The sequence below is a fragment of the Anomaloglossus baeobatrachus genome (genome assembly GCF_048569485.1).
Source record: "Anomaloglossus baeobatrachus isolate aAnoBae1 chromosome 5 unlocalized genomic scaffold, aAnoBae1.hap1 SUPER_5_unloc_17, whole genome shotgun sequence".
NCBI classification, from domain to species: domain Eukaryota; kingdom Metazoa; phylum Chordata; class Amphibia; order Anura; family Aromobatidae; genus Anomaloglossus; species Anomaloglossus baeobatrachus.
Genome location: NW_027441792.1, coordinates 804,419 through 829,504, shown reverse-complemented (window position 1 = coordinate 829,504; position 25,086 = coordinate 804,419). Strand labels below are relative to the sequence as shown.

Below are 25,086 nucleotides of genomic sequence, written 5' to 3'. Positions count from 1 at the left end.
GTCTGCGGCTTCCAATACCTCAGTTACCTGTCTGCCTGTGGGTGTCAGTACCTCTGCAGCCTGTCTGCAGTCTTCAGGGCTTCTGCTGTATGCCTGTGACTGGTAGTGCCTCTGCTGCTCGCCCCAGGTTTTCCAGGATATCCGCTACATGTCCGTCCACGGCTTTCAGTCTCCTGTCTCCCTACAGCCTCTATTACCTCACTTTGTGAGCCCCTGACAGAATAACAAGACCATGGCTCCCAATGACGCAGTTACACACTCTTTTGGAAGAGTCTCCACATGGCTCCTCTCCGTACACCTCGTACACACGCGGCTCCGCTCCGTACACCTCGTACACACACGGCTCCGCTCCGTACACCTCACACACACGCGGCTCCGCTCCGTACACCTCGTACACACGGCTCCGCTCCGTACACCTCGTACACACACTACTACGCTCCATACACCTCGTACACACACGGCTCCGCTCCATACACCTCGTACACATGCGGCTCCGCTCCGTACACCTCGTACATATGCGGCTCCGCTCCGCACACCTCGTACACACGCGACTCCCCTCCGTACACCTCGTACACACGCGACTCCGCTCCGTACACCTCGTACACACGCGGCTCCGCTCCGTACACCTCGTACACACGCGGCTCCGCTCCGTACACCTCGTACACACGCGGCTCCGCTCCGTACACCTCGTACACACACGGCTCCGCACACCTCGTACACACGCTGCTCCGCACCGTACACCTCGTACACACGCGGCTCCGCATCGTACACCTCGTATACACGCGGCTCCGCTACGTACACCTCGTATACACGCGGCTCCGCTACGTACACCTCGTATACACGCGGCTCTGCTACGTACACCTCGTATACACACGGCTCCGCTCCGTACACCTCGTACACACACGGCTCCGCTCCGTACACCTCCACACACACGGCTCTGCTCCGTACACCTCGTATACACACTGCTCCGCTACGTACACCTCGTATACACACGGCTCCGCTCCGTACACCTCGTACACACACTGCTCCGCTCCGTACACCTCGTACACACACTGCTCGGCTACGTACACCTCGTATACACACGGCTCCGCTCCGTACACCTCGTACACACACGGCTCCGCTCCGTACACCTCGTACACACAAGGCTCCGCTCCGTACACCTCGTACACACACGGCTCCGCTCCGTACACCTCGTACACACGCGGCTCTGCTCCGTACACCTCGTACACACGCGGCTCTGCTCCGTACACCTCGTACACACAGCTCCGCTCCGTACACCTCGTAAAAACTCGGCTCCACTCCGTACACCTCGTAAAAACTCGGCTCCGCTCCGTACACCTCGTACACACACGGCTCTGCTCTGTACACATCGTACACACACGGCTCCGCTCCGTACACCTCGTACACACACGGCTCCGCTCCGTACACCTCGTACACACTCGGCTCCGCTCCGTACACCTCGTACACACACGGCTCCGCTCCGTACACCTCGTACACACTCGGCTCCGCTCCGTACACCTCGTACACACACGGCTCCGCTCCGTACACCTCGTACACACACGGCTCCGCTCCGTACACCTCGTACACACACGGCTCCGCTCCGTGCACCTCGTACACACACGGCTCTGCTACATCCACACTGTAAACCCCTCCTGACCCCACACATAAACTTCCCCTCATCCAGCACCATGACACCCAGCACAGCAGAGCCCTGCATACACTGAGGAGCTGATCATGTGACCCCTGACTCCTCCCCTCCATGTGACATCATCACAGGTCCTGTAAGCACAGAGCAGCCATATATCTAGTGTGTGGCTCTGCAGGTGGAGGTAGGTGCAGGGTATTATATATCTAGTGTGCGGCTCTGCAGGTGGAGGTAGGTGCAGGGTATTATATATCTAGTGTGCGGCTCTGCAGGTGGAGGTAGGTGCAGGGTATTATATATCTAGTGTGCGGCTCTGCAGGTGGAGGTAGGTGCAGGGTATTATATATCTAGTGTGCGGCTCTGCAGGTGGAGGTAGGTGCAGGGTATTATATATCTAGTGTGCGGCTCTGCAGGTGGAGGTAGGTGCAGGGTATTATATATCTAGTGTGCGGCTCTGCAGGTGGAGGTAGGTGCAGGGTATTATATATCTAGTGTGCGGCTCTGCAGGTGGAGGTAGGTGCAGGGTATTATATATCTAGTGTGCGGCTCTGCAGGTGGAGGTAGGTGCAGGGTATTATATATCTAGTGTGCGGCTCTGCAGGTGGAGGTAGGTGCAGGGTATTATATATCTAGTGTGCGGCTCTGCAGGTGGAGGTAGGTGCAGGGTATTATATATCTAGTGTGCGGCTCTGCAGGTGGAGGTAGGTGCAGGGTATTATATATCTAGTGTGCGGCTCTGCAGGTGGAGGTAGGTGCAGGGTATTATATATCTAGTGTGCGGCTCTGCAGGTGGAGGTAGGTGCAGGGCATTATATATCTAGTGTGCGGCTCTGCAGGTGGAGGTAGGTGCAGGGTATTATATATCTAGTGTGCGGCTCTGCAGGTGGAGGTAGGTGCAGGGTATTATATATCTAGTGTGCGGCTCTGCAGGTGGAGGTAGGTGCAGGGTATTATATATCTAGTGTGCGGCTCTGCAGGTGGAGGTAGGTGCAGGGTATTATATATCTAGTGTGCGGCTCTGCAGGTGGAGGTAGGTGCAGGGTATTATATATCTAGTGTGCGGCTCTGCAGGTGGAGGTAGGTGCAGGGTATTATATATCTAGTGTGCGGCTCTGCAGGTGGAGGTAGGTGCAGGGTATTATATATCTAGTGTGCGGCTCTGCAGGTGGAGGTAGGTGCAGGGTATTATATATCTAGTGTGCGGCTCTGCAGGTGGAGGTAGGTGCAGGGTATTATATATCTAGTGTGCGGCTCTGCAGGTGGAGGTAGGTGCAGGGTATTATATATCTAGTGTGCGGCTCTGCAGGTGGAGGTAGGTGCAGGGTATTATATATCTAGCGTGCGGCTCTGCAGGTGGAGGTAGGTGCAGGGTATTATATATCTAGCGTGCGGCTCTGCAGGTGGAGGTAGGTGCAGGGTATTATATATCTAGCGTGCGGCTCTGCAGGTGGAGGTAGGTGCAGGGTATTATATATCTAGCGTGCGGCTCTGCAGGTGGAGGTAGGTGCAGGGTATTATATATCTAGTGTGCGGCTCTGCAGGTGGAGGTAGGTGCAGGGTATTATATATCTAGTGTGCGGCTCTGCAGGAGGAGGTAGGTGCAGGGTATTATATATCTAGTGTGCGGCTCTGCAGGTGGAGGTAGGTGCAGGGTATTATATATCTAGTGTGCGGCTCTGCAGGTGGAGGTAGGTGCAGGGTATTATATATCTAGTGTGCGGCTCTGCAGGTGGAGGTAGGTGCAGGGTATTATATATCTAGTGTGCGGCTCTGCAGGTGGAGGTAGGTGCAGGGTATTATATATCTAGTGTGCGGCTCTGCAGGAGGAGGTAGGTGCAGGGCCTCTATTATTTGGGATCATCATTATCATTAACCCCTTCATTTCGCAATTATTTTCAACTTTAAGCAGTTCAGGACCAGTTTCCCGCTATTCCTGACCGGCTCATTTACATTCAGTTTAACCCCTTAAGGACGGAGCCAGTTTTGTACTTCATGACTCGGCCATTTTTTACAATTCTGACCAGTGTCACTTTGACAGGTTTCGAGAGGTAACGCCAAAAAGTGGACCCCACGGTTTATTACCCACTTTCTTATGAGCACGGTGATAGCCACATGTGGTCAGAAATCTCTGTTTGGACAAATGGGAGGAGCCAGAACAGAAGGAGCAATATGTGAATCTTGGAACACAAATTTGTCTGAAATAGATTGCGGGCACCATGTAGCATTTGTAGGGCCCCTAAGGTATCTAAACAGCAGAAACCCCTCACAAGTGACCCGATTTTGGATACTAGACCCCTCAAGGATTTTATATAGATGTCTGGTGAGCACCTGGAACCCCCGGAGGCTTCACTGAATTTTATAATATTGAGCTGTGAAAATAAAAAAAATAAAATTTTTACCACAAAATTGTTACTTCAACCAGATAGCTTTTATTCATAAGGATAACAGGAGAAACTGCACAATACATTTTATGGTGCATTTTTTTCCTGAGTACACAGATACCTCATATGTGGTGGAAATCAACTGTTTGGGCGCATGGTAGGGCTCGAAAGGGAAGGAGCGCCATTTGACTGTAAAATTAGCAGGAATTATTAGCGAATGCCTTGTCGTGTTTAGAGAGCCCCTAAGGTGCCTAAACAGTGAAGCTCCCCCACAAGTGATCCTATTTTGGAAACTAGACCCCTCAAGGATTTTATCCAGAGGTATATTGAGCATTTTGAACCCACAGGTACTTCACAGAACTTGATAACCTTAGGTCGTTGTATTGAAAATCTTCATTTTTTTAACAAAAATGTTGCTTTAGCACCAAATTTCTCACTTTTTCAAGAGGAAACACCAAAAAGTGCACACCACAGTTTGTTAACAAAATTTGTATGAGCTCATTGGGGTACCACATGTGGCCAAAAACCTCTGTTTGGACATACGGGGGGGCTCAGAACGGATGGAGCCCCATGTGAATTTTGGAAACGTTGAAATAAATGGCTGGCACCATGTCGCATTTGCAGGGCCCCTGAGGTACCAATACAGCAGAAACCCCCCACAAGTGACCCCATTTTGGACATTAGATCACTCAAAAAGTTTATTCAGGGTTACAGTGAGCATTTTGACTCCACAGGTAGTTCACAGAAATGTTGCTGTAGTGACAAATGTCTCACTTTTAGGCTGTGTGCCCACAATCCGGCGACACTGCATCTAGCACTCAGTGTTAGCCCTTCTGCACATATGCCAGTGTTGTCAAAACGAGAATGCAGCTGCTCGTGCCCACGATCCGGGTTCAGGCCACTGCGACTTTATTCTCCCTGCGAAGAACACTCTCATCTCCACAGCATAAATTGATAGCCTGCGTAAACCTCAGGAAGCCGCACCGCTGGGCAGTTTATGCTGCAGATAAAAGAAGTACAATGGGCAGGAGATCTCTAAACATCCCACTACTGCGCTTGTACTGCACAACATCACAGTCAAAACACTCTGCGTCCAAACCGCTGCAAATCCTGATCGTGGGCACACAGCCTAATAAGCTAGGATGGATGGATAGATGGCTGGATAAATAGATGTAAAACACATATATAATATCCCACCCCCCTGCATATTCTAAGCTGACACCATTTAGTAACTTTCATGTGGCACTAAAGGGTGTTTAGCCTTGTATTTAGCCCCCCCCAAAAAAAATTAAATAATTAAAAAAAAAAAAACAAGACAAAAAAAAAGCCAGCTAGGGTAAAGCAGACGGCTGCAGACCACAGCTGGCAGCTTCACCTTGGCTGGTATTCCAAAATGAAGGTCTCCCCATGCAGTTTTTTTTTAATTTATAAATAATTAAAACAAAGTGGGGTCCCCCTGTGAATGGGTCCTTCTCCCATATCACACAATCAACAGAGCGAGAGATGAGTAAACAATCCAAAGCATATTTATTCCATGCAATATAGAATGACCATCAAATAATCCACCACACGGAGGGTAAAACTAGTCCAGAAACGGCATAAATGTCCCGGAGTTCAGTCACATTCCTCCAGCAGTCCTTCTCCAGGGAATTCTGGGTTTCTCACAGTCTTTCTGGGGTGCTGGCCGCAGCCTCAGCGACTCCCTCAGAGGTTCAATCTTGTTTCTTCTCTCTTGTAAAGGTACCGTCACACATAACGAGATCGCAGCTGAGTCACGGTTTCTGTGACGCAGTAGCGATCCCGTTAGCGATCTTTTTATGTGTGACACCTACTAGCGATCAGGCCCCTGCTGTGAGATCTCTAGTCGTTGCCGAATGGTCCAGGCCATTTTCTTCAAAGGCAATGTCCTGCTGGGCAGGACACATCGCTGTGTTTGACACTGTGTGACAGGGTCACAGTGACTGCTGAGATCGCTATACAGGTCGCTACTGCGACCTGTATTGTTCTGCATTGCTGGTAAGATCTGACTGTGTGACATCTCACCTGCAACCTCCCAGCGACTTACCTGCAATCCCTATCAGGTCGCATCGTTTTCGGGATCGCAGATAAGTCGTTGTGTGTGACTGGGCCTTCAGTCTCACCCAGAATCACTAATCTCTCAGGTAAACAAAGAGTTTAGGTGGATTCCAGGCCCCCTCCCCCAGACCTAGGCACAGGAGCACTTCAAGGGGATATAACCTGACTTAACAGGACACACAATATATCGAATAGACAGACCACCACGCCCAAAACATGAACACACACAAAATGGTAGATAACCCACAATATCACACCATGATATCCCCCAAATTGGATTTCCAGCCAAGGTAAAATGGACAGCTGTGGTCTGGTATTCTCGGGGTGGAAAGAACCATGGTTATTTGGCCCTTCCCAGCCTAAAAATAGCAGGCCACAGCCATCCAGAAGTGGCGCATCCATTAGATACGCAAATCCTGGCGCTTCGCCCCAGCTCTTTGCATTGCCCTGGTGCAGTGGCAAATGGGGAAATAAATGGGGTTGTTTTGGGTTAGGGTTAATGATGTCACGGCGTCTATCAGATACCCGATAGCACTAACCTAGTCAGTAATAAAAAAAAGACAAAAAAAAATTATTTGAAAAAACACTCCACAACACATTCCCTCTTTCACCAATTTATTAAAAAGAAAAAAAATCCGGTCTGCCATAATCCATTTTGGAGGTTATACGACAACTTTGGACCTTCCAGAATATGGGTGGCACACTTTGAGAATGTATTTCCCATTTTCTGAAAGTGCAAACCCACCTTGTGAGGAGTGTGGGTGCAGTGATACTGCACTCACACTCCCCGGGTCCACAGCATGGTAGTGTGAGCTGCAGTAAGCTCAGTGTCACTACTAGCTGGGTGCTATCTGAGAGCCACTCTGCACATGTGGCCAGGATCTTCTGAGAAGGAAGATGAGGGATCGTGGGGGATCGTCACTGCAGGAGGTAACAGGAGACTGGGGATTGACAGGGTGACCTGGCTGGACCTTTGAGGAGGAGGATGAGCGAAGCGTGTGCGCCGGCCATTTTAGATGATCAGGTGGGGCATGCGACTGGGGGGGCACTTTGGCCACATCGGGGGACCGGGGTAGGCAACTTATCTCCCTCTGACATGATTGATCATGCGAAGTGGGAGATAAATCATTTTTTTCTGCCCGAATCATGATCTCCAGGGTCTGAGCTACCCTTGGTAGCTGAAACCACAGAAATTATCCGATGCTGGGGGGCGGCATACACTTGATTTCTTTATTGCTTTCCGGCAGCAGCGGGAGGGGATTAAGACTATGACCGCTAGGAGATAATGTTACTGCCCACGGTTAAAGTCTACAAGCTCTGAAACCAGTTTAGAATACATTTTGTAATGGGGTTAATTTTCACTATTTTGCTGCATTCATACAAGAAACAGGTGGTAAATTGTGCGCGTCAGCGAGTGCACAGATCCGTACGCCATGTGTGGCCCCTCTTCTTCCGTTAGAAACATGAAAACATCGAATCCTAATCCGATTGCCCTGTTCTTAACCGAAAAACTGGGAAATTATTTGTTTTTGCACTTTTATATCTTCCTACTCTTATTCCGGGAGCAATAGTATATACTGGCGTATAAGACGACTTTTTACCCCCTTAAAATAATGGCTACAGTGGGGGGTCGTCTTATACGCCGGATATACGGGGGTGTGTGTGTGTGTGTGTGTGTATATATATATGTACACTGCAGCGTCCAGGGGAGGTGGGGGCAGCAGCTCTGGAGCACAGGGGAACGCTGTCTCCTGCACCCGCTCATATAATATGCACAGCCGCTGTCCATCTCCAATGGTGCTGAAATCGCACGCAGTGAGGGGCTGGAGCAGCGGTGCATATTATATGAGCCTGCGCCCCCCTGTGATCGCACATGCCCACCCCTGTGTTAGATTTGGCCCCCAGGCTGCTGCTCATTCTAAAATAAAAAAGCTTTACTTACCCCTGCAGCGTTTCTCCCCGTGTCCCTGCTTCCACTGTGATCAGGCAGAGATCTCAGGCTGCTGTGCCGATCACATGACCGCACTGAGAACCAGGAAGTGGAAGAACAGAAGCACGGAGCCAGACAGGAGGGAGCTCAGCGCTGGAGGAGGTAAGGAAAGAGGGTTTTATTTTACTTTGGGCAGCAGCCTAGGGGCCATATCTGACACAGGGGGACTTGTGCGATCTATAGGGGCCATGGGCAGCACTATGGGGGCGATATCTGACACAGGGGGACTTGTGCGATCTATATAGGGGCCATGGGCAGCACTATGGGGGAGATATCTAACACAGGGGGACTTGTGCGATCTATATAGGGGCCATGGGCAGCACTATGGGGGCGATATCTAACACAGGGGGACTTGTGCGAGCTATAGGGACCATGGGCAGCACTATGGGGGTGATATCTAACACAGGGGGACTTGTGCGATCTATAGGGACCATGGGCAGCACTATGGGGGAGATATCTAACACAGGGGGACTTGTGCGATCTATATAGGGGCCATGGGCAGCACTATGGGGGCGATATCTAACACAGGGGGACTTGTGCGATCTATAGGGACCATGGGCAGCACTATGGGGGAGATATCTAACACAGGGGGACTTGTGCGATCTATAGGGGCCATGGGCAGCACTATGGGGGCGATATCTAACACAGGGGGACTTGTGCGATCTATATAGGGGCCATGGGCAGCACTATGGGGGCGATATCTAACACAGGGGGACTTGTGCGATCTATAGGGACCATGGGCAGCACTATGGGGGCGATATATAACACAGGGGGACTTGTGCGATCTATATAGGAGCCATGGGCAGCACTATGGGGGCGATATCTAACACAGGGGGACTTGTGCGATCTATAGGGGCCATGGGCAGCAGCATGGGGGCGTTATCTAACACGGGAACGTGTGCAATCCATAGGGGACCATAGGCAGCACAGGGGAACGTGTGCCATCACAAGGGGGCTATATTCAATATAAGGGGGCCATATCCAGATTAAGGGGGCTAATTTTAGGATGGGGGGCTATGAGGGACATATACCCTATATGATTTGTTAGAGGGACACTGGCATTATAAGATGGACCCCATTTAACATTAAAAAAAAAATTCTCTTTTCCTTCACCAAATTTGGGGGTGCGTCTTATAATCAGGTGCGTCTTATAAAGCGAAAAATACGGTATATATCATACAGCAGGGGTCGGGAACCTATGGCTCGCGAGCCAGATATGGCTCTTTTGATGGCCGTATCTGGCTCGCAGACAGGGCTCCTACCTGTCTATGGGCAAATGCCGGGGCCCTGTCCCTTGGCCGGGGCCCACTCGCCTTTATAGTTCTGCTGCCCCCGGCCGAGTTCCGGGGACCACAGTCCTCGGCAGCAATCTGCGGCGCCGTCACTTTAAGGCGCGCAGACATTCTGTTTTGAATTTCATCTGTGGACGGAGCTACCGCCTTCTCAGTCCCACAGATGAAGGAGGCGAGCTTCTGTCCGGCGCTGTGTGGGCCCCCTCTCCACCGTGACCTAATCGGGTAAATGCCCTCCCCGCCTCCCCATTATGGGCCCCGGTGAGCTGCTTCTAACCCCCCAGATGTATGCCCTGCCAATCCCCCCCCCCCGCCGATGCCGCGGGTGCTGTACCCGCCGAGCCGCGGGTGCAGGCCCCACAGAGCAGCAGAGTTGTGTGTATTTGTCTGTATGTAGCAGAGTTGTATGTGTTTGTCTGTATGTAGCAGAGTTGTATGTGTTTGTCTGTATGTAGCAGAGTTGTATGTGTTTGTCTGTATGTAGCAGAGTTGTGTGTGTTTGTCTGTATGTAGCAGAGTTGTATGTGTTTGTCTGTATGTAGCAGAGTTGTATGTGTTTGTCTGTATGTAGCAGAGTTGTATGTGTTTGTCTGTATGTAGCAGAGTTGTATGTGTTTGTCTGTATGTAGCAGAGTTGTGTGTGTGTGTTTGTCTGTATGTAGCAGAGTTGTGTGTGTATGTCTGTTTGTAGCAAAGTTGTGTGTGTTTGTCTGTTTGTAGCAGAGTTGTGTGTGTCTGTTTGTAGCAGAGTGTAGTACCATTGTTTCAGTCCAGTTGTGGCTTTATACAGCAGGGAGGAGCATTCCTTGCTGTACTAAGTGAACATTGGAGCGATTGATCTGTCAATGGCCCTTTAAAAACATATTGTACGGCTCTCGCGGAATTAAAATTAACATGTTGCAATCAAAGCAGACTTTTTTTCATTTGGGAGCGGGGTAGTCTTATACAGTGAGTATATCCCAAATTCTATATTTTTAGGGCAGAAGTTGGGGGTCGTCTTATACGCCCAGTCGTCTTATACGCCGGCATATACGGTACTCTTTTTTTTTCTGCTCACATTGCCGTATGAAGGATTGTTTTTTTTTATAAAGATAATGTACTACTTTTACAGTTGTACTACTTACATAGCACATTTCATGTTGAATATTTTTAGTACCCAAATGATATCTCACCTCCCTTATCGCCATTAATTTTACATATCGGCTCATCTCCTTCCCATTCAGGTCATTATAATATTGGATCCTCTCAGTGATTTTATTCTGTTTAAGAAAACGTCCTGTCCAGGATGGATAATGACAGGGACAAGATGGCGGAGAGGATATTACACCTCACTCTAGAGATCCTCTTCCGGCTTACTGGAGAGGTGAGAGATTCTGATGACGTCACATTACATCATTCTTATCTATGGGAATAACAGATGGACAGAACTGGAGAGGTGAGGACTCTGGAAATGTCTGGAGTGAGATTTATTACTGTGTCTCTCCATAACCAGGATTATACAGTAGTGAAGAAGACCTCTAGTGAGCGCTGTCAGGCCCCTGTGTCTGAGGGATGGGGAAGACCCCTGAGCCCAATCACGGGGCCTCACCCCCCGATACATGAGGACATCAATGACCAGAAGATCCTAGAACTCACCTACAAGATGATTGAGCTGCTGACTGGAGAGGTGACACTGCTGGGAATGCTGGGACATTATACAGTAACGCTATGAAGGGATCGGGGGTGACGGTATCATTGTATGTGTCAGGTTCCTGTAAGGTGTCAGGACGTCACCGTCTATTTCTCCATGGAGGAGTGGGAGTATTTAGAAGGACACAAAGATCTGTACAAGGACGTCATGATGGAGGATCCCCAGCCCCTCACATCACCAGGTAATAGACAGGACTAAATACACACGGCCTATAATTATCTGTATGTAAGGAATGAATTCAGTCCCTGTATGTGTCTCCTCCAGTTCTATCCAGTAAGAGGACAACACCAGAGAGATGTCCCCGTCCTCTTCTACCACAGGACTGTAAACATGAAGCTCCCAATGTTCCTCAGGATCATCAGGTAGATGGAGAGAAGGTGCCATGAAATCCCCCTATGATGTGTAGACGGCTGTGAAGGTCTTGTGCTCAGTCTTGTTTTATCCTCCAGTATTATATGTGTTATACTTGTGTAATGAGAGTGGTGGAGATGGCAGGATTAGAGCTGATCATAGATGGGACTTCTCCATCTGTCTGTGACTTTTACAATATTTGTTTCAGGGGGAAGATCTGCCCCATATTAATACTACAGAGACATATGTGAGGGGTGATGAGCGGAGTAAAGAGGAGATTCCTACAGATAACCGCCCAGGTGAGTAGTGACCACTAAATGCAGAGAAGTCACAGATTCTTATCAGTCACCGGCTGTGGCTGCTTTATCAGGGTTGTAGTCCGGCCATATCAAATGGTCACCATTCTGCTGCTAGACCACCACATGGTCCTCACCCAAAACTGTCCCCTTTATTTTGGGCATTGGACGCCGTTGTCTTGGAGTGAGATCTGTATCAGTCAGATCTTACAGGTAGGATCTATCCTATCCTCTGAAATTAGAAAATGTTGACCCTTAGCTGCCCAGATCTCCAATCTGTAAAGCCAAATGACAGCGTACGTAGAATGTGCAGACAACTTAGAAAATCATGGGAAGAAGAATCTAATCTGTATGGTGGACCCCTAAGAGAAAGCGGAGGGTAATGATGCTGGTGACCTCCTAGATTCTTAGTTTGGTGCCGTGTTCTCCAGGTGAATAAAGATTGGTTGCTCTCAGTGGGAGAAATAAAATAATAATCTTGTAGTTGATGAAGAGACCTCAGTAGTCTGGAAAGCTTGCTTTGTAACATGATTTATTTTATTTTTGTTCGCCATTTATAAGTATCATAACTTCAAGATTTTTATTGTTTCTCCCACTGAGAGCAATGAATCCATCTTCCTAGAATCTCGGCCTCTTATTGATGGATCTTCCTTCTCTCTCTTCTGATGAATGTGCTGATAGGGGTATTTATATCCAAAGTTGGGCACAGGGTAACTGTAACATATGAGTTGGGTTAGATTTATCCCACAGTGGGTTCATGGAGGCCGGGCAGCCCACCCACAGGATTCCCAAAATGTAATTAGGAAATAAATGGTAGTAGTTAACACACAGTTCTGATATTTTTACCTTCAAGACCCTGAAAGATATTTTCTCTGAATTCTACAAATGTCCATTATATAAGAACTTGTACTGGAGCCGTCCATTGTGGAGTCCGAGAGGCAGAAAATAAATGTCTAATATTTCTTCAGGAAACTCATCTGACAGAAGATATTGGCCCCTACAATAGTTTGGATTGCCGAGAGCCCCCGAGCCACATACTGTAATTACTCCAGATGTGGCACCTCTAGTTACTAAATCATTGACGGTGAAGGCTGTCGGGTGGAGGGCGATCATTTTAGTAGATGTGTTATTGTCTATAATCACAGTTTTCTCTATAGTCGTTAGTACCAAAGCCGCTTTTATTTCATGGCTTTCCACTGCAGCGTTTTCTGCTCCTATCCAGGCCCCATTTCTCCAATCTGACATCTGTCACTTTACATGATAACACCTTTGTAATGCTGAATCTGATCCCAGTGTTTCTGAGATTTTTTCTGTGGCATATTCTACTTTATCTTAGCTGTAATGTTAGGTTGATTTGTTTTCCATTTATTAAAACAAAAAACAAAAATAACCCTGAAATTCACCAAGAATGCAAAAGAATTAGAAGTGATCAAACATTGAATTTGATGCTCTTTAAACAAATAGTGATACCACAACATATAGTCAGTAAATAGCATTTACCGTATTCTGCTTTAGTGTAAATTACTATTTTGATTCTACAGAAGCCATATCTCTATTTATAATCAAGAGTCTTTCAGCTACAACCGTTGTGGAAACTTCCATTTTTGCACTGATGGAGAAGCAGTTTGGAATAATTTTGGCCTACAAAATATGATTTGGTGGCTTATTATTCCAATATACAGGAGGCAAAATGAACATAGAGGGTTGAACGTCATGGACTACTGGTTCCTGCTCTGAGGTCTACTGTTAGGGGTACTTTGCACGCTGCAACATCGCTAGCCGATGATAGCGATGCCGAGTGCGATAGCACCCGCCCCGGTCACACATGCGATATCTTGTGATAGCTGCTGTAGCGAACATTATCGCTACGGCAGCTTCACACGCCATTACCTGCCCTGCGACGTCGCTCTGGCCGTCGACCCGCCTGCTTCCTAAGGGGGTGGGTCGTGCGGCGTCACAGCAACGTCACACAGCAGGCGGCCAATAGAAGCGGAGGGGCGGAGATGAGCGGGACGTAAACATCGCGCCCACCTCCTTCCTTCCGCATAGCCGGTGGAGGCAGGTAAGGAGATGTTCCTCGCTCCGGCGGCTTCACACACAGCGATGTGTGCTTCCGCAGGAACGAGGAACAACATCGTATCTCCTATTGGTACGACATTATGAAAATGACCGACGCTACACAGATCACCGTTTTTCGATGCTTTTACGATCCTTCATCGGCGCATCTAGGCTTTACACGTTGCAACGTCGTTACCGGCGCCGAATGTGCGTCACTTTTGATTTGACCCCGACGATATCGCAGTAGCGATGTCGCAGCGTGCAAAGTACCCCTTAGGGTCAGCACACATGGCGAGTAATACGGAGCTTGTGGAATGCTATAAAAAATTGCATTCCACTCGGACCAATATTACTCTATAGGGCATCTCCCATAAGTTATTGTTTTCTGAGCCCTAATCGGAGCAAGAAAACAGTCGCAGCATGCTGAGGGTGGAATGCAGTCTTGTTTCACTAACACCCATTCAAGTCTATAAGGCGAGAAAAACATCGCATTGCTCTCGCTTTACACCGGTGTAACGCGAGAGCAGTGCGATTCTCGCATTAGCCAGCAACGGAGGAGATAGTGAGATAAATCCCTCCCCTCCGCAGCTGTGGTCTGATCGGAGCACAGTCACATGACATTCCTGCGAGCATGAGCTGAGTGTCATGCGAGCACTCGCAGTAATCCCTGTGTGGCCTCAGCCTTAGATTGTAAACGTTTTTTGTTTTATTAAATAATCACAATTTATAGAACTTGAAATTTGATTAGCTATGTTATACTTGCTGGTGTTTGCGGGAGTGGACCCACTGGGTCACAGCACTGACTCATCCATGAGAGGCGTAAGTAAGCAACTAACTTGTCTTCAAGAGAGTCTCTAATGGTGAAAATAGGCTTGTGCTAGAAGATACCCACCTGGTGCTACTCCAGGGAGTCCCGTTACTGCAACAGCTGGCCCCAGGGGTCGGGGATAGGATACTGCAGGTCTAGCTGGCACAGCTGTTATAAATAGATGCAGTAGGTATGGTAGGTGCAGCTGGTATAGATAGATGCAGCAGGTCCGCCGGGCACAGTGGATACTAGGATACAGACATGTGTTCGCACACATAGCATAACACTCAGGAAATGAATCTAACAACTAGCAACATGTTGCCCAGGCACCTCCCATAGGGGGGAGGATGCCTTAACTACCTAGTGCCTCTCAGCCATAGGTTGAGAGGCACTTCATGGTTAGGGCACGCTGACCTTTTAAGAATAGGTGTGAGTGCCCTAAGCACACTTCCAGGCCCTGGGAGATAGCAACAGGGACCGTGTACACTGAAGACACCGTTGGGTAGCCAGAAGGGTAAGTGTTCTGGAGTTCCCGCTGTGGAAAGGGTGAAGGACTGTGCGTGGGCGCCAGTAAAGGTGTTACAAGCTAATTTATAAATTATATCCTTAAATTTGAATATATTATAAAAAATAATTTTTATTCTTGGCAGAAGACTGTACCAGGAGATTAGAGGCACAACTGACATCTTCAATTTTAAAATCAGATAACTTTGAGATCACGCAAGATATAACTGAAGTGAATGCCACTATTGCAGATATACCATCGTCCCTTCACAGCAAAAATGTATCATCTGAGTCTATTAAACAAGTCATACCCTCTGATTCATCACAGACTATTAAGGAAAATAATTGTCACAAAAAATGCATTAAAGATGGAAGTGTTATTACAGGAAAGAAGCCATTTTCAACTTCAAAATATCGAAAAATCCCAAAAAATATTAACACAGGGGAGAAAAGATTTTTTTCAAAGTCTGTTAGTTACCAGAGAACTCACATGGGGGAGAAGCCTTTTTCGTGTTCAGAATGCGGGCAATATTTTGCACGCAATTCAAGTCTTGTTATACATCAGAGAATTCACACAGGGGAGAAACCATTTTCATCTTCAGAATGTGGGAAATGTTTTAACCACAAATCAAATTTTGTTACACATCAGAGAACTCACACAGGGCAGAAGCCATATTCATGTTCAGAATGTGGGAAATGTTTTAACCAAAAATCACATCTTGTTACACATCAGAGAACTCACACAGGGGAGAAGCCTTTTTCATGTACAGAATGTGGGAAATGTTTTGCAGATCAGTCCCATTTTGTTACACATCAGAGAACTCACACAGGGCAGAAGCCATATTCATGTTCAGAATGTGGGAAATGTTTTAACCAAAGATCACATCTTGTTAGACATCAGAAAACTCACACAGGGGAGAAGACTTTTTCATGTTCAGAATGTGGGAAATGTTTTAACCACAAAGCACATCTTGTTACACATCAGAGAACTCACACAGGGGAGAAGCCATATTCATGTTCAGAATGTGGGAAATGTTTTAACCACGAAGGAAATCTTGTTATACATCAGAGAACTCACACAGGGCAGAAGCCATATTCATGTTCAGAATGTGGGACATTTTTTAACCAAAAATCACATCTTGTTAGACATCAGAAAACTCACACAGGGGAGAAGAAGTTTTCATGTTCAGAATGTGAGAAATGTTTTACCCGAAAATCAAATTTTGTTATACATCAGAGAACTCACACAGGCCAGAAGCCATATTCATATTCAGAATGTGGCAAATGTTTTAACCAAAAATCAAATCTTGTTACACATCAGAGAACTCATACAGGGGAAAAGCCTTTTTCATGTTCAGAATGTGGGAAATGTTTTAACCGCAAATCAAATTTTGTTATACATCAGAGAACTCACACAGGGCAGAAGCCATATTCATGTTCAGAATGTGGGAAATGTTTTAACCAAACATCACATCTTGTTACACATCAGAGAACTCACACAGGGGTAAAGCCTTTTTCATGTTCAGAATGTGGGAAATGTTTTGCAGCTCAATCAAATCTTACTAAACACCAAAGAATTCACACAGGGGAGAAATCCTTGACATGTTTAGAATAAGGGAAATATTTTACACACAAATAGCATCTTTTAAAACTGACAAAGAAAGAAGGCATTATCATACCTAGAAGGTGAAAAATGTTTTACTTACTGTATATTATAAATTGTTGACCACTAAGAAAAACTCAAACGGGGAGAAAATATAGATTTAACAAACTGAACAAATAAACACAAATGAGACAGTCAAAGTAAAGGCAAGTAAGGAAAGAAGAAAGGGAAAGCACGTTAGAAGTTATATTAGAATTATAATATATACAGTTAGTAATAGACGTCTGTTTTCTAAAAATCTAATAAAAAGCAATATTCCATGTGCATTGAACATTTCACATTGTTATATATTTATACATTCATTAGTTACTTTCAGAGCACAATCTCCATGTCTGAACAATGTCTAACTTCTCTATACTACAATAATAAACATGTTCATATTACAAATTACTATTTCCATCTATGATCCATTCCTTCTTTGTGGGAACATCTGATGTGATCGAGTTTTATAAAATGTCTTTTCGTTAAGTTTAGTAGTTTTTTTCCCATCATTGGGACCTGACTCCCTTCTCTATTCCCCAATAAACAGATTATAGGTTCTAAGGGGAGTTTGATTGTAAATTCTTACTAAATTGTCCCAATAACCTGACACCCTAAACATTTTTTCAATAAAGTCTGATTATCTAAACTAATGTTTTTGATTTATTTTTTTTCTCCATTTGCTTTAATAATAATAATAATAATAATAATAATAATAAAAAATAAAATGCCCCTTTCCATATTTCCCCAATCTGGAATGCTGGTGTAGGTTTATCTATACAGAGACGTCATGTACAGAAATATTAGGGCTACAGCAACATCACATATGTTATACAGAAAAATAGCGCTGTCTCCATAGTTTTGTATACAATAACTTATAGATCAGACAAGCTCCTCATAGTTAGGCAGTTTCTATGTTACTCAGACGCTTTTTATATGAATAAGATCAGTGAGTCTCATTATACCGAGTAGAGAAGCTCCAGGGACAAAGACCCCGTCTCGTACTGACACGCTGGAAGCCCGAAGTCTCTAGCCCCGGGGCCCAGATTCTCTCATTTTTGGCTCCAGCGTTTCTTTTAGAATAAATCCCCTTCTCATACCGTCCTGTACTAATGACTTTGTTAATCACGTTTTGTCGGAGGGTCGTCTGAATCCATCTAAATGTTATCAATTTATGTGTAAGAAACAATAATCGTCCTACCGCAGTTTTCCCGCGTGTGTCCAGTGTCAATTGTTCTTCTATATTCCCTTATATAAAACCTTGGCGTCTCCAACCAAACCTGCTGAATAGGATTTTACAATTGTAATAACTTTACTCCAAATAAGTATTTATAATCCGCAGCCTGTGTATAAAGGTCCAGTCACACTAAGCAACTTACCAGCGATCCCAACAAGGATAGGGATCGCTGGTAAGTTGCTAGGAGGTTGCTGGTGAGATGTCACACTGCGACGCTCCAGCGATCCCACCAGCAACCTGACCTGGCAGGGATCGCTGGAGCATCGCAACACGAGTTGCTGGTGAGCTCACCAGCAACCAGTGACCAGCCTCCAGCGCCGCGTGGAAGATGCTGCGCTTGGTAACTAAGGTAAATATCGGGTAACCAACCCGATATTTACCTTGGTTACCAGCGCACGGAGCTACACGTGCAGAGATCAGGGAGCAGCGCACACTGAGCGCTGGCTCCCTGCTCTCCTAGTTACAGCACACATCGGGTTAATTACCCGATGTGTACTGCAGCTAAATGTGCACAGAGCAGGGAGCAGCGCACAATGCTTAGTGCTGGCTCCCTGCTCTCCTAGCTATAGCACACATCGGGTTAATTAACCCGATGTGTCCTGCAGCTACATGTGCACAGAGCAGGAGCCGGCACTGACAGTGAGAGCGGCGGAGGCTGGTAACAAAGGTAAATATCGAGTAACCAAGGACAGGGCTTCTTGGTTACCCGATGTTTACTGTGGTTACCAGCCTCTGCAGAAGCCGGCTCCTGCTGCCTGCACATTTAGTTGTTGCTGTCTCGCTGTCACACACAGCGATCTGTGCTTCACAGCGGGACAGCAACAACTAAAAAATGGTCCAGGACATTCAGCAACAACCAACGACCTCACAGCAGGGGCCAGGTTGTTGCTGGATGTCACACACAGCAACATCGCTAGCAACGTCACAAAAGTTGTTCGTTAGCAGCGATGTTGCTAGCGATGTTGCTTAGTGTGACGGGGCCTTAAGATCCGCAGCTTCCGCTAAGCACTTCTCACCTTTGTCCTCGGTACGTATGCCGACCTTGTGGAGGAACAGAGGGGTCCTATATCCCTTATGGAAGATTTATAGTTCTGGCAGTCTACAATGTCCACTAGGGATACAGATCTCACACCTTCAAGGATCCTTGTCCATTGATCGTCAGTAATGACCCAATGTCCCTTTCCCTTTTACATATAATAAGAAGATAAAAAGTGAGGCCTTTATCTCCAAAGTGTTTTATTTTAGATGATAATTAACCTCTTCACGAACGCGATCAGTAAAATTACATTCTATGTTTACGGGATTTAACTATCAGGGATGTAACTTTACTGTCTAAAATTCATCTGATTGCCGTGGCCATAGCAAAGGCTTTCAAATGATGACCTCTGTTGTTGTTGTTTCTTACAGCTGGGGACCTTTCTTAACCCCGGAGTGGGGTGGCATCGCCACCCCGCCATCCACAATTGTTGTGATTGGCTGTTCAAATCTTAACCTCCAATCACAGAAATCGCACTGTTTCACATAAACTAAATGCCTGAAATAGTGGAATCCAGCTATGATCGGTGTTTCAGGAGTAACGATCAGTGGCTGGAGGTCAGCAAACACGACGCCCTCCTCCTCCCCACAGCACTGATTGGAGCGATTGTGCTATGACGCGCAATTGCTACAATCAGCGTGCAGTGGGGCCGGCTGACCTGGTGGTGATGTCTCTCCCAAGGCTTGTTTTTTGCCTGGAGAGCCCTCCCCAGCCAGTCTGCGCCATGCCCCTGCTGGGACTTGTAGTTCCACGCCCCTGCCTGATCTCCGCTGAGCTGCCCGATCTTTGCTGTGCTTCCTGTAAGTACCGCTCTTCTCCTATATCTCCAGCTTTCCGACCACCCCGTCCCCCATTCCCATGGCTTCTACTGTCCCCTGCCCCTTTCCCCCCCCCCCCTCGGCTTCTCCTGTCCCCATCTTATATCCCCTTGCCTGCTGCCGCCGCTGTCTGCTTGCTCCTGCCGGGTCATCCAAGGTCTTCATCTGTCTGAACTCACCTTGCAGTGGGAGCCTCCATCGCTGGGTCCTAGGTTCAGTCGTCCATCTAGCTGCCTGCTGCAGAGTTCCTCTGTTTACTGATCTTCCTGGTTCTGTGAATATAATTTTTTTTGTCTGTCATCCCACGTGGCTTTTTGCACCCCATCCGTTTGTGCGTCCTGCAGCTGCCGAACACCGATCCATGATGCACATAACAGATCAGCATCCGTGCTCCCATTTTGGGCAGAACTTTTTTTTTTGCTTTTGATTGACGTCGGTTTAGTATGTTTCTTTTTTATGTTACCAAATTTGAATCTCCATTCTATTTTCTCTTTTTTTCTTTCTAGGTTTTTTTTCTACTCAAGGAAAATAGATTCACAGAAACACACATACACACAGAGTTTAGTTCTTTTTATTTTTTTTCACATGCCCCACACACCATACACAATATCCCTAGGTTCCTTGGAGGGGGGGTCACATGTGGGAGGTTTCCATTGTTTAGGCATGTCAGAGGCTCTTAAAATGCAACATGGCTTCTGCTAACTATTCCAGACAATTTTGTGTTTGAAAATTCAACTGGCGGTTTTTGCCTTCTGAGCCCTACCGTGCACCTAAAGAGTGGTTCCCTCCCACATGTGTGGTATCAGAATATCAGAATACTCAGGAGAAATTGCCCAACACATTTTGAGGTCCATTTTATCCTGTTGTCCTAATGAAAATAAAAAAAATAGAGACTAAAGCGGGCTTTACACGCTGCGATCTCACTACCGAGATCGCAAGCGATCGTACCCGCCCCCGTTGGTTGTGCGACACGGGCAAATCGCTGCCCGTGGTGCACAACCTCGCTTAACCCCGTCACACGGACTTACCTGCCCTGCGACGCCACTCTGGCCGGTGATCCGCCTCCTTTCTAAGGGGGCGGTTTGTGCGGCGTGACAGCGCCATCACACGGCAGCCGTCCAATAGCAGAGGAGGGGCGGAGATGAGCGTCCGGAACACCTCCTTGATTCCTCTTTGCTGGTGGATGCAGGTAAGGAGATGTTCCTCGTTCCTGCGGTGTCACACATAGCGATGTGTGGTGCCACAGGAACGACTAACAACATCGCTAAGATCCTGAAAATTATTTTTTTGTTTCAGGACGACGTCTCCACGGCAAACGATTGCGATCATTTAAGGTCAATCGTACTTGTCACACACTGCAATATCGTTAATGTCGCCGGATGTGCGTCACAAACACCGTGACCCAGACCATAATTCATTAACGATATTGCAGCGTGTAAAGCCCCCCTTTAGAGAACGTTTTTGTGGTAAAAATTTGTTTTTTTTTCATTTTCACAATGAAATGCAATTGAAAGGGCGGTCGTTCAGTGCTTCATAACTTCCGTCAGGGGCCCATCAATCACTAGTGAGTAACGTTATGCCAGGTAATAAAATGAAGAGCTAAGGATGTGGTGCGGTCAGAGGCCGTTCTCATACCTCCTGTCCATCTGCCACACATTACACACCGGCCAGGTAATAAAATGAAGAGCTAAGGATGTGGTGCGGTCAGAGGCCGTTCTCATACCTCCTGTCCGTCTGCCACACATTACGCACCTGCCACTGTGACAGGACTTGCAAGTTGACTAGTAGCAATTCCATCTTTAGACCCTGTGCACACACTGCATTTTTGCTCCATTTTTGGGTGGTTTGTTGCCCAAAACTGCATGCATTGCTTTCCCCAGCAAAGTCTATGAGAATTCAGAAAGGCTGTGTGCACGTTGCTTCTTTTTTTCCTTGCAGTTTTGGTTGCAGAAAAAAGATGCAGCATGTCAATTCTTTCTGCATTTTGTCCCTGCGTTTCGGAGGACTGGCAGATCAATCCCCCCTGACTCAGGGTCAATGGGGGGGGATTGATCCCCAGTATCTGGCCGGATGCTGGTCCCCATAGACTTTAGAATCTGGCTCAAAGGGGTAGGAGCAAGTGCTTCATACTCCCCGATCACCAGCATGGCTGTCACACTGCTCCTGCAGCCTCTCATTCTTCTCCCGGGCCACTCATACATATTCACTGCTTCCGTCGCCCACTGGTTGCTGTGATTGGTTGCAGTCAGATTCACCCCCACCCTGAATGACAGCTGTCTGACTGCAACTCATTACAGACGTCGGTAGATGGGTCTATATCGTACAGTAAAATAAATAATAACGGCATGCAGTCACCTCTATTTTCCACAGCTGGGGGCTGGTATTCTCAGACTGGGGAGGCCTATGGTTATTAGGGTGCCCCCAGCCTAAAAATATCAGACTGCCAAATCATCCCAATTGCCCTGGTGCAGTGTCAATCGGGTAATACGGAGTTAATATCAGCCCATAGCTACCACAAAGTGCTAGATTAGTGAAGGCAGGTGACTGAGACACCCCATCAGTAATCTGTAAGTGAAAGTAAATAAACACAAACTCCCCAAAAATCCTTTAGCTCAAATGAAAGACAAAAAAAAGCACCCTCTTAACACTTTATTAACCACTGAACAATGTGACGACATGGACTCTCATGGGTTAAAGTTTCTTAAGATTCAGCCAGACTATTGTTCTTATGTGTGCTAAGTCATGTTTGCTTAGCTATTGCTCTCCAGACTTTTCCAATAACCATTGTATTGTAGTTGTGTATTGATAATGTGATTACCTTAGTAGCCATTGTCTAGTCGGTGACTCCCAGATTACATGTACACCCTCAGTCTTTCTATGCACATCATTTAAATGAATATTATCCATGCAGCTTGAAATTCATCCAATGGGAGAAGCAATCTTGTCCAACCAATCGATGAGGACGCAGTGTATCCTAAGGGAAAGTTATGACTATAAAAGGGACTTCTTTAAGCCACCAGGGTTGATGAAGGTTGATGGATCCAGTCTAAGCTCTTTGGAGCTGACTAGAGGATCAGGATATCTTATGGCTTCAATCTAGGGACTCCGGATCCGGTTGGAGACCATATCCACAGCCTAGGGATTTCGACTCCGGCTGCCAGGATTGTAACATCATACCAGGACTACCTAAGGAGGACACTCAGGTTGGGACAGTTCAGTCACCTGGAACAGACTTTGCAGACCTCAGCCAGCTTCCTAAATCTGGCATTATTCTTTTCTCGGTGGGTGCCCGCCAAAAGCGGGGTGCTGCTGGATTTGAGTAAATAGCCCTGGAACCTCTGAGGCATGGACATTCTAAATCCCTGGTGAGCCAGCGGAAGGGTGAGACTCTGTTGCCTGTTACATTTGTGTGTTTTGCTGGTTATGTGTTATGTGCCGTTAATTGTTTGGGGATCCAATAAAGTCTAATTATTGTGGTTCCCTCACCCTGTGTTGTCTGAGTAGTGTTACGCCCACGGTTAAGGAGGCTGGCGTTCAGTTGGGATGAGCCCTGAGCCACGCTGTCTTTCTAAAGGCGGCGGGTTTTAGTGGACGAGAGCACCCACTGAGCCCCGTGTCTCCACAATTGGTGGCAGCAGTGGGATACTACTCAGCCTGGTTTACCCAGGGGAGCTGCAGTGGACTGGTGTTTTCGGACACCGTCCAGGGCTCAACAACCAGGGAGGTACATAAGCACACCCAGCAGGCCATAGGGGAGGCATTCAGGTTTCGGACGCTGCCATGTCCAACCCCACCAGCCCAGCCATGGGACAAGGACCAGAGAGGAGTTACGACCGCAGCAGTAAATGGATGCTACAGGATCTGTGCCAGATGCGAAAGATTGACTACAGGAACACTGACACTCGGTCAGACTTGATCCAGAAATTAGTCTGTTGGGATGCCCAGAATGATGCAGAGGACGATGAGGACACTGCCGTTGTGGTATCAGAGGAGGTAAACCCTGTATCTCATCCTAGATCCAGTGACAGTCTGGAAACAAACCAAACCCAAGCAGACCGAGTCAAGGAATTGTTTACTGCATTGGGGCCTGAAGCTTCAAGGGAAGAGAGGGCTGGTGTTCTGCAATTTGTGTTTGGATTTCCAATTTCCTCACCATCAGCACCTACCTCCAGGATAGACCACCACCAAGGAAGTCATCTTCTCTACAGGGATGTGCCAGTGTTTAATGATTCCAGCACTGAGATAGATGAACACTTGCAAAACTTTGAGATGCTAATGCGTATGCACCAGGTGCCCACAGATGAGTGGTCCAAATACCTGTGGACAAGCTTGCCGGTCCGGGCCCAGGAGGCTGTCCGATCACTTGGTCCTCAGGACTGCTTGGACTACAGAATTATTAAGGACACTTTGTTGGCCCTTTTTACCATAACACCCGAGAGACATCGCACTAAGTTCCGAACTATGTCTCGCCAGGGTGTCTCGTACGTCGAATTTGGCAGTCAACTCCGACGACACTGTAATCGCTGGCTCGATGGTCGGGCTGCCCACTCCGCTGCTGCCCTCCGGGATGTGCTAGTGCTTGAACAGCTGCTGGAGCAGATGGACCCGGAAATCCGAGAATGGGTAGCTGACAGGAAGCCCGACACCCCAGAGCAAGCAGCGCGATTGGCTGACGAATTTACAGCCAACCGACCCAGCTGGAGGCCCAATAGGCCCACCGATCTGAGGAGGTCCCTCCACCATGGATTCAAGCGACCCCCAGACTCACGTGCTGGACTAACTCATTACCCCACAGAAGCCCCAACAAGACAAAGGTTTACCAAAAGGGTGGGTGACTTGTCTAACCCACGGCGCTGTTATACGTGTGGGCGCCTTGGACACATGGCCAAAGAGTGTCTACAAAACCGGGGCCACATGCCTGGAGCCCGTCTACCAGTCAACATATGCCGAGATGAACCAACGAGACCTGAGGAATGCTACTCCCGAGAAACACCAATAGCTGAGGAAGTGGTTTATCCAGTCCACACCCTACGGCAGGCCGGACACCGTACACCAGCTAACCTCCATCCCCACATCCAGACGGTCAAGGTCGGTGATATACAGGCTCAGGGACTTCGAGACTCGGGATCTTCCATCACCCTGGTCAGCCCAGATATTGTTCCCACAGAACATCATTTACCTGGCCGCCAAGTGACCATTACCCTTGCTGGGGGCCAGCGCTCGAACATCCCTCTGGCACGAGTGCAGTTGGACTGGGGAACT

General features: G+C 47.5%; 1 protein-coding gene across 1 annotated transcript in view; it reads left to right on the top strand.

Annotated features, from left to right (window-relative positions):
* LOC142258899 (uncharacterized) overlaps positions 1-25,086 on the top strand; it is a 91,240-nt gene that overhangs the window by 41,603 nt on the left and 24,551 nt on the right. Inside the window, 6 exon segments of the mRNA XM_075331458.1 lie at positions 10,653-10,747; positions 10,877-11,050; positions 11,132-11,255; positions 11,339-11,436; positions 11,634-11,724; positions 15,238-16,695. Coding sequence (XP_075187573.1) covers positions 10,653-10,747; positions 10,877-11,050; positions 11,132-11,255; positions 11,339-11,436; positions 11,634-11,724; positions 15,238-16,695 — 2,040 coding nt within the window.